This window comes from Oncorhynchus kisutch, linkage group LG25 (assembly GCF_002021735.2).
Source record: "Oncorhynchus kisutch isolate 150728-3 linkage group LG25, Okis_V2, whole genome shotgun sequence".
NCBI lineage: Eukaryota > Metazoa > Chordata > Actinopteri > Salmoniformes > Salmonidae > Oncorhynchus > Oncorhynchus kisutch.
The window spans coordinates 41,566,316-41,577,233 of record NC_034198.2 but is presented as its reverse complement, the minus strand read 5'-3'; the positions used below and the strand labels follow the sequence as shown (position 1 = coordinate 41,577,233).

The 10,918-nt window shown below is 40.3% G+C and overlaps 1 protein-coding gene across 2 annotated transcripts in view; it reads right to left on the bottom strand.

The window, feature by feature from the left end:
• Window positions 1–2,682: 2,682 nt before the first annotated feature.
• LOC109883101 (poly(ADP-ribose) glycohydrolase) overlaps window positions 2,683–10,918 on the bottom strand; it is a 91,922-nt gene continuing 83,686 nt past the window's right edge. For both annotated transcript variants that reach the window (XM_031804668.1, XM_031804667.1), the window contains 2 exons: window positions 7,612–7,740; window positions 2,683–4,615 (listed from right to left, as the gene is read on the bottom strand). In XM_031804668.1, the coding sequence (XP_031660528.1) occupies window positions 4,494–4,615; window positions 7,612–7,740 (251 nt within the window). In that variant the 3' untranslated portion in view covers window positions 2,683–4,493. The remainder of the gene's footprint in view (window positions 4,616–7,611; window positions 7,741–10,918) is intronic.

Sequence of the window (10,918 nt, the reverse complement as noted above, 5' to 3'; positions counted from 1 at the left end):
GCTCGCGAGCTAACGTTAAGTGTATGATCTGTGTAGTAATATTATTTGCTTCTCAGAAATTCATTTGCATTGCTAGTTATAGACTAATGTTAGCTAGCTAGCTAGTTGGTTAGCTTTAGCTACCTGCATGGTAGTAACGTTATGAGTTGGAATTATGGTTAATTGTTTAGCTAGCTAGCTACCTACAGGTCTAAACAAAAGACCACTGTGCAAGTGACCATTTCACTGTACCGTTGACACTTTCTGTATCCTGTCCATATGACAAATAAACATAGATTTTATTTGATATAGTGTGTGTTTACTAGAGACTAATGTGAAGAACAACATGACCTGCGCCAAAGTCAAATTAGGACATAGCGTTAGGCCAACGAGACAGTGTCCAAGTTCTAAAATTCTCCAGTAGAATGCTCTGCTTTTATTACATCACAACCGTGAGTTTTGTCATTAGCTCACCATTAACTTGTAAACAATGATCTTGTTGCGAGTTTATTTTCCTGTAGTAATGAATAAAACATTTGCTGAAGTTAAGACGTTGTCAGCTATGATATAGTCAATATTTGAACCCGGATAGCCAGCTAACTTAACATTAGCTAACAAGCGAGAAACGAACCAAAACATCGTTTTGAAAGTTGCTTTTAATTGCCTGGTTTCCTAGATTGACATTTACTAAACTCAGTTTTAAACAGATGGGCTATTTTGGACCATCAAGCTGCTCATGTCATGCAGCCTGTTGTTTTTGTGTTTATAATTTTTTCATAACGACAACTTTGATGTCAGATGACAATAGAATGTTCATGATGTCACTGTGACAACTGTCTACAGACATGTTGATAGTATAAACCAGTCTTTAGTCTTGAAATCTTTGGTTGTTTAGTACACTACATTACTCCCTCTGTTTAGCACATGGCCTCACATGTGAATCCTTAAAGAGATGGGTGGGGCTAAAGCTTGAGAGGATGTGAACGATGCTGAATGGGGGTTACAGTTTATCAACTTTCAAAGCAGAATAACGTTCCTATTGTTCCTCAACTGTAGTGTAGGATAAACCATTTTTCTAGTTCTGAGTCTCTACCTTTATCCAATGTAAAAAAAAAAACGATTTCAATTTTTGCTACATGAGGCCGAATCGAGCCAATCTGTCAGGTACGGTTACATTTTAACCTGCACCATTAGACATTTAGGATAAGGTATGTTAATTTAACCTGCACCATTAGACATTGAGGATAAGGTATATTTTAATTGAACCTGCACCATTAGTCTGAGGAGAAGGTATATTTTAATTTAACCTGCACCATTAGTCTGAGGATAAGGTATATTTTAATTTAACCTGCACCATTAGTCTGAGGATAAGGTATATTTTAATTCAACCTGCACCATTAGTCATTGATGATAAGGTATAATTTAATTTAACCTGCACCATTAGTCTGAGGATAAGGTATATTTTAATTTAACCTGCACCATTAGTCTGAGGATAAGGTATATTTTAATTTAACCTGCACCATTAGTCTGAGGAGAAGGTATATTTTAATTGAACCTGCACCATTAGTCTGAGGATAAGGTATATTTTAATTTAACCTGCACCATTAGTCTGAGGATAAGGTATATTTTAATTTAACCTGCACCATTAGTCATTGATGATAAGGTATAATTTAATTTAACCTGCACCATTAGTCTGAGGAGAAGGTATATTTTAATTTAACCTGCACCATTAGTCTGAGGATAAGGTATATTTTAATTTAACCTGCACCATTAGTCATTGATGATAAGGTATAATTTAATTTAACCTGCACCATTAGTCTGATGATAAGGTATATTTTAATTTAACCTGCACCATTAGTCATTGAGGATAAGGTATATTTTAATTTAACCTGCACCATTAGTCTGAGGATAAGGTATGTTTTAATTTAACCTGCACCATTAGTCATTTAGGATAAGGTATGTTAATTTAACCTGCACCATTAGTCTGAGGATAAGGTATGTTTTAATTTAACCATTAGTCATTTAGGATAAGGTATGTTTTAATTCAACCTGCACCATTAGACATTGAGGATAAGGTATGTTAATTTAACCTGCACCATTAGTCATTTAGGATGAGGTACGTTTTAATTCAACCTGCACCATTAGACATTGAGGATAAGGTATGTTAATTTAACCATTAGTCATTTAGGATAAGGTATGTTAATTTAACCTGCACCATTAGTCATTGAGGATAAGGTATGTTAATTTAACCTGCACCATTAGTCATTGAGGATAAGGTATGTTAATTTAACCTGCACCATTGTTTCTGTGAATAATTGAGGTCTGAACAAGGACATTTTAAAGACAGTGCAGGCATATGTTATATTCAATATTGGTTCCTAGGATCATATTACAAACTAAAAAACACAACAATATTCATATAAAACGAGTTACATATTTTTTTATTAATTATCCCCCCCCCCCCAAAATCCATAATCACACAAAACAATTCAAAACCAATTTCTCACTTTTCAATGCTTTAAGATGTTGAGGCATACAGCATTATCTTAATAAATCACCTTTCCTACAGTCAGACTACTACTTAGAGTTGAAAATCTAATTATATTATTGGACAGGGTGTCATTAAGTACACTTGTTCACATTATTTCCTGTATGTGGCACAAAAATAACAAATAATATATACACTTAAGCCCACGGCTAGGGCCATGGTAATATATCCACTGAATGGAGGCCATGGTAATATATCCACTGAATGGAGGCCCATGGTAATATATCCACTGAATGGAGGCCCATGGTAATATATCCACTGAATGGAAGCCATGGTAATATATCCACTGAATGGAGGCCATGGTAATATATCCACTGAATGGAGGCCCATGGTAATATATCCACTGAATGGAGGCCATGGTAATATATCCACTGAATGGAGGCCATGGTAATATATCCACTGAATGGAGGCCATGGTAATATATCCACTGAATGGAGGCCCATGGTAATATATCCACTGAATGGAGGCCATGGTAATATATCCACTGAATGGAGGCCATGATAATATATCCACTGAATGGAGGCCATGGTAATATATCCACTGAATGGAGGCCCATGGCTAGGGCCATGGTAATATATCCACTTAATGGAGGCCCATGGCTAGGCCCATGGTAATATATCCACTTAGAGGACCATGGCTAGGCCCATGGTAATATATCCACTTAGAGGACCATGGCTAGGCCCATGGTAATATATCCACTTAGAGGACCATGGCTAGGCCAATGGTAATATATCCACTGAATGGAGGCCCATGGCTAGGGCCATGGTAATATATCCACTTAGAGGACCATGGCTAGGCCCATGGTAATATATCCACTGAATCGAGGCCCATGGTAATATATCCACTTAGAGGCCCATGGCTAGGCCCATGGTAATATATCCACTGAATGGAGGCCCATGGCTAGGCCCATGGTAATATATCCACTTAGAGGCCCATGGCTAGGCCCATGGTAATATATCCACTGAATGGAGGCCCATGGCTAGGCCCATGGTAATATATCCACTTAGAGGCCCATGGCTAGGCCCATGGTAATATATCCACTTAGAAGACCATGGCTAGGCCCATGGTAATATATCCACTTAGAAGACCATGGCTAGGCCCATGGTAATATATCCACTGAATGGTAATATATCCACTGAATGGAGGCCCATGGCTAGGCCCATGGTAATATATCCACTGAATGGAGGCCCATGGCTAGGCCCATGGTAATATATCCACTGAATGGAGGCCCATGGCTAGGCCCATGGTAATATATCCACTTAGAGGACCATGGCTAGGCCCATGGTAATATATCCACTTAGAAGACCATGGCTAGGCCCATGGTAATATATCCACTGAATGGAGGCCCATGGCTAGGCCCATGGTAATATATCCACTTAGAAGACCATGGCTAGGCCCATGGTAATATATCCACTTAGAGGACCATGGCTAGGCCCGTGGTAATCTGAAATATTTGAAAATAAAATAAATGATCACGGCACACACTAAGTGATCCTCCCCACACAGAGTCAGCTTCTCTCCAGTGGAGAACAGAGTAACCAGCCAAAGACTGAAGATCATTTCCCTATGATCAAATTAAAACATTTTTATTTATTTTTAAAAATCTTCTCCAAGAATGGCTCTATTCATTCTTTCCATCAACTGAATTTCTGACAACTGATTCATTTAGTCTGGATTTATGTGGGGGGGGGGGGAAGGAAACATGACACACTCACAAGATGGATGACAGCCTTTGGCTTTACCATTCCAAATCACAAATCTCAACACATCAAATCTCTATCCATGTGCGTATCAGCTACCAGTAGCAGAATGACAAGACAAACTTCCACTGGAATCTCTCGCGGGGCACAGCGCTTGTTTTGTGTCCGGGGGGGGGGGCATCTACGGTCTTCTAGGCGGAGCCGACCTGTGTGACGTGGCGTCTCCGATCGTCTAGGGGGAGCCGACCTGCGTGTGTGTTTCTGGTCTAGGGGGAGACAGAGCTGGCCTCCTGGTAGATGAAGGAGTAGAGGCTGATGTCAGGACGGCGGGTGAAGCAGCTCTGACACATTGAGCTGTAGTACTGACCCAGCAAACTGTACAGAGCCCCTATGAGACAGAGACAGAGACTATGTCAGATACATCATTCATTCACCAAACAACCACAGCAGAGAATCAAGCAGAGGGCAAATATTGACAAATAGTATTGCAATTCTTATTGATTTTATAGTTTGTGATTTAATAAAACTAATTCCTTACCAAAATTACATAATTCTATAACCAATATAGTAAGATGTATGCCTTTGCAATGTGCAAAATCCTGCATACATGTCAGTGTTGTATGTATAGAACTATAGAACACCAGACAGTGTTGTATGTATAGAATTATAGAACACCAGACAGTGTTGTATGTATAGAACTATAGAACACCAGACAGTGTTGTATGTATAGAACTATAGAACACCAGACAGTGTTGTATGTATAGAATTATAGAACACCAGACAGTGTTGTATGTATAGAACTATAGAACACCAGACAGTGTTGTATGTATAGAATTATAGAACACCAGACAGTGTTGTATGTATAGAATTATAGAACACCAGACAGTGTTGTATGTATAGAACACCAGACAGTGTTGTATGTATAGAACACCAGACAGTGTTGTATGTATAGAACACCAGACAGTGTTGTATGTATAGAATTATAGAACACCAGACAGTGTTGTATGTATAGAACACCAGACAGTGTTGTATGTATAGAACTATAGAACACCAGACAGTGTTGTATGTATAGAATTATAGAACACCAGACAGTGTGGTATGTATAGAACACCAGACAGTGTTGTATGTATAGAACTATAGAACACCAGACAGTGTTGTATGTATAGAACTATAGAACACCAGACAGTGTGGTATGTATAGAACACCAGACAGTGTTGTATGTATAGAACTATAGAACACCAGACAGTGTTGTATGTATAGAACTATAGAACACCAGACAGTGTTGTATGTATAGAACACCAGACAGTGTTGTATGTATAGAACACCAGACAGTGTTATATGTATAGAACACCAGACAGTGTTGTATGTATAGAACACCAGACAGTGTTGTATGTATAGAACTACAGAACACCAGACAGTGTTGTATGTATAGAACACCAGACAGTGTTGTATGTATAGAACACCAGACAGTGTTGTATGTATAGAACTACAGAACACCAGACAGTGTTGTATGTATAGAACTATAGAACACCAGACAGTGTTGTATGTATAGAATTATAGAACACTAGACAGTGTTGTATGTATAGAACACCAGACAGTGTTGTATGTACAGAACTATAGAACACCAGACAGTGTTGTATATATAGAACTATAGAACACCAGACAGTGTGGTATGTATAGAACACCAGACAGTGTTGTATGTATAGAACTATAGAACACCAGACAGTGTTGTATGTATAGAACTATAGAACACCAGACAGTGTTGTATGTATAGAACTATAGAACACCAGACAGTGTTGTATGTATAGAACTATAGAACACCAGACAGTGTTGTATGTATAGAACACCAGACAGTGTTGTATGTATAGAACACCAGACAGTGTTATATGTATAGAACACCAGACAGTGTTGTATGTATAGAACACCAGACAGTGTTGTATGTATAGAACTACAGAACACCAGACAGTGTTGTATGTATAGAACACCAGACAGTGTTGTATGTATAGAACACCAGACAGTGTTGTATGTATAGAACTACAGAACACCAGACAGTGTTGTATGTATAGAACTATAGAACACTAGACAGTGTTGTATGTACAGAACTATAGAACACCAGACAGTGTTGTATGTATAGAATTATAGAACACCAGACAGTGTTGTATGTATAGAACACCAGACAGTGTTGTATGTATAGAACTATAGAACACTAGACAGTGTTGTATGTATAGAACACCAGACAGTGTTGTATGTACAGAACTATAGAACACCAGACAGTGTTGTATATATAGAACTATAGAACACCAGACAGTGTTGTATGTATAGAACTATAGAACACCAGACAGTGTTGTATGTATAGAACACCAGACAGTGTTGTATGTATAGAACACCAGACAGTGTTGTATGTATAGAACACCAGACAGTGTTGTATGTATAGAACACCAGACAGTGTTGTATGTATAGAACACCAGACAGTGTTGTATGTATAGAACACCAGACAGTGTTGTATGTATAGAATTATAGAACACCAGACAGTGTTGTATGTATAGAACACCAGACAGTGTTGTATGTATAGAATTATAGAACACCAGACAGTGTTGTATGTATAGAACACCAGACAGTGTTGTATGTATAGAATTATAGAACACCAGACAGTGTGGTATGTATAGAATTATAGAACACCAGACAGTGTTGTATGTATAGAACACCAGACAGTGTTGTATGTATAGAATTATAGAACACCAGACAGTGTGGTATGTATAGAATTATAGAACACCAGACAGTGTTGTATATATAGAACTATAGAACACCAGACAGTGTTGTATGTATAGAACACCAGACAGTGTTGTATGTATAGAACTATAGAACACCAGACAGTGTTGTATGTATAGAACTATAGAACACCAGACAGTGTTGTATGTATAGAACACCAGACAGTGTTGTATGTATAGAATTATAGAACACCAGACAGTGTTGTATGTATAGAACTATAGAACACCAGACAGTGTTGTATGTATAGAATTATAGAACACCAGACAGTGTTGTATGTATAGAACTATAGAACACCAGACAGTGTTGTATGTATAGAACACCAGACAGTGTTGTATGTATAGAACACCAGACAGTGTTGTATGTATAGAACACCAGACAGTGTTGTATGTATAGAACACCAGACAGTGTTGTATGTATAGAACTATAGAACACTAGACAGTGTTGTATGTACAGAACTATATGGTAGAGGGAGATCTGGTGTGAGCCAGGGGAATACAGTAGATATGACATGGTAATGTGGATAGGGAGATAGCATGTGCCTTACCGACGCTGACGTGTCTCTGTGTGAGGGTTAGGGACATGGTAATGTGGATAGGGAGATAGCATGTGCCTTACCGACGCTGACGTGTCTCTGTGTGAGGAAGTAGTGCATGTCGTAGACGTCTTTCATCAGGACGCTGTCACCAAAGGTGAAATAGGCCACGTCTCGGCCTGCCTCAGAGGCTGCCAGAATCTGGAGCAGAGCTGGAGGGGTGGAGAGATGTAGGATGGAGAGAGAGAAGGACGGAGAGAGAGAGACGGAGAGAGAGAGACAGAGAGAGACCGTGAGAGACATGGAGACAGACAGAGAGAGAAAAAGGGAGAGAGAAACTGTCTATACAGGACCGATACTTTCTACAGAACCAGTACAAGACATGATACAAGGATCAGAGTAAACATGCTGAAGACAGCGACAACACAACCAGATTCAACCGGCGCCATTTAAAACTGTCATATTACACACCATGGCTCAGAATGAATGAAGAAATGACTAAAATACCCAGAGTCCCCCACTGAGGATCCAGACTTAGTCACCGTGTGAGCAAGGGAAGGCCCCAGAACCTTGTGAATATTTCATTAAGAGTCTGGAAATAAAGTTGGCTTTATTAATAAAGAAACCGTGACAGAGAGAGGCAACAGTAACGAGCTACGAACGCTGCTGAATAAACATCTGTGGCGGTGGGGGGGGGGGGCTGAAGCTTCTCCTTTCAGACTTCCCTTTCCTCATTTTTTTATTTACATTGTCATCACTCTTTCAACTTGTCCCACAATTAAAAGTATGGGATGGAACGATTCGAGAGAGAGTCCAGGTAAACAGAGGGGAACATTGGGCTATATTAAGTGTCTGTCCCCCCCCCCCCCCAGAGGCATGTCATTAAGAAGAAAGTGGAGTAAGAAAACTGCCAGTTGACTTCAGAGACCTGAACCGATGCTAGGCTAATTATCTAACTGGTTCCGGACCGACGCTAGGCTAATTAACTAACTGGTTCCGGACCGACGCTAGGCTAATTAACTAACTGGTTCCGGACCGATGCTAGGCTAATTAACTAACTGGTTCCGGACCGATGCTAGGCTAATTAACTAACTGGTTCCGGACCGATGCTAGGCTAATTAACTAACTGGTTCCGGACCGATGCTAGGCTAATTAACTAACTGGTTCCGGACCGATGCTAGGCTAATTAAGTAACTGGTTCCGGACTGACGCTAGGCTAATTAACTAACTGGTTCCGGACCGATGCTAGGCTAATTAACTAACTTGTAAAAAATAAAAAAACGATTTTAATCGATTTTGAATTCAGGCTGTAACGAAATGTGGAAAAAGTCAAGGGGTATGACTACTTTCTGGAGGCACTTTATATACCAAACATTAGGAACACCTTGCTAACATTGAGAGTTTCCCCTCCCCCCCTTTCCCCTCAGAACAGCCTCAATTAATTGGGGTCATGGACTCTACAAGGTGTTCGAAAGCGTTCCACAGGGATGCTGGCCCATGTTGACTACAATGTTTCTCACAGTTGTGTCAAGTTGGCTGGATGTCCTTTGGGTGGTGGACCATTCTTGACCATATACATGGAAAAATGTTGAGCGAGAAAAACCCAGGTAATATGTCAAAACTGTAACTAGCCCACTCAAGAACATTCAATGTCGTTTTGGTAAGCAACTCCAGTGTATATTTGGCCTTCTATTTTAGGTTATTGTCTTGCTGAAAGGTGAATTTCACTCCCATTGTCTGACAACCAGGTTTTCCTCCTGGATTTTGCCTGTGCTTTGCTCTATTTCGTTTCTTTTTATCCTAACACACTCCCTAGTCCTTGTCAATGACAAGGATACCCATAACATGATGCAGTCACCACCAAGATTGAAAATATGAAGAGTGGTACTCAGTGATGAGTTACCCTAAACACAACGCTTTGTAATCAGAACATAAAGTACATTTTTTTGCCACATTTTTTGCAGTTTTACTTTCATGCAAACAAGATGCATGTTTCGGGCATATTTTTTATTCTGTACAGGCTTCCTTCTTTTCACTCTGTCATTTAGGTTAATATTGTTGAGTAACTACAATGTTGTTGATCCATATTCAGTTTTCTCCCATCATAGCCATTAAACTCTGAGCTGGTTTCAGCTAGTGTATTTAGTCTCACAGCACCACTGGGTGCTAAGTGTTAGCGGTAGTTTAGTCTCACAGCATCACTGGGTGCTAAGTGTTAGCGGTAGTTTAGTCTCACAGCACCACTGGGTGCTAAGTGTTAGCGGTAGTTTAGTCTCACAGCACCACTGGGTGCTAAGTGTTAGCGGTAGTTTAGTCTCACAGCACCACTGGGTGCTAAGTGTTAGCGGTAATTTAGTCTCACAGCACCACTGGGTGCTAAGTGTTAGCGGTAGTTTAGTCTCACAGCACCACTGGGTGCTAAGTGTTAGCGGTAGTTTAGTCTCACAGCACCACTGGGTGCTAAGTGTTAGCGGTAGTTTAGTCTCACAGCACCACTGGGTGCTAAGTGTTAGCGGTAGTTTAGTCTCACAGCACCACTGGGTGCTAAGTGTTAGCGGTAGTTTAGTCTCACAGCACCACTGGGTGCTAAGTGTTAGTGGTAGTTTAGTCTCACAGCACCACTGGGTGCTAAGTGTTAGCGGTAGTTTAGTCTCACAGCACCACTGGGTGCTAAGTGTTAGCGGTAGTTTAGTCTCACAGCACCACTGGGTGCTAAGTGTTAGCGGTAGTTTAGTCACACAGCACCACTGGGTGCTAAGTGTTAGCGGTAGTTTAGTCTCACAGCACCACTGGGTGCTAAGTGTTAGCGGTAGTTTAGTCTCACAGCACCACTGGGTGCTAAGTGTTAGCGGTAGTTTAGTCTCACAGCACCACTGGGTGCTAAGTGTTAGCGGTAGTTGAGTCTCACAGCACCACTGGGTGCTAAGTGTTAGCGGTAGTGCAGTAGTCTAGTGGTATCCTCCTCTGAGCCCCCTGCCTGAGATTTTACCGTAATTCTGTTAAACTTTGCATCTACACAGCTTTTCCCCATAAATGTTCATAAAAACAATTTTTACTGTGTAAATGATTTAAAGTTAGTCCTTGTGCATAGAGTTGTACGGTTTGTTATTAAACTTTGAAATCAAATGGTTTTATGTTTGGCATACATTCCTAAGTGAAAAATCGTGAGTCTCGGCGTAAATCCGTTAACGTGGAATTGCCCCTAGGTCTATAATGGATAGGTGGGCTGGGGCAGGCGATCAATTCCACTGTTAATGAAAAATATTAACGTTGTCAGTTGATCAATATGACGGGAGACAAATAGGCATTAAGTAAATAAATGTATTCCACAGCCAAGGCTAACGAGAGAGGGGCCAGTTCACACTAACAGTCAATGCGTCCCAAATGGCA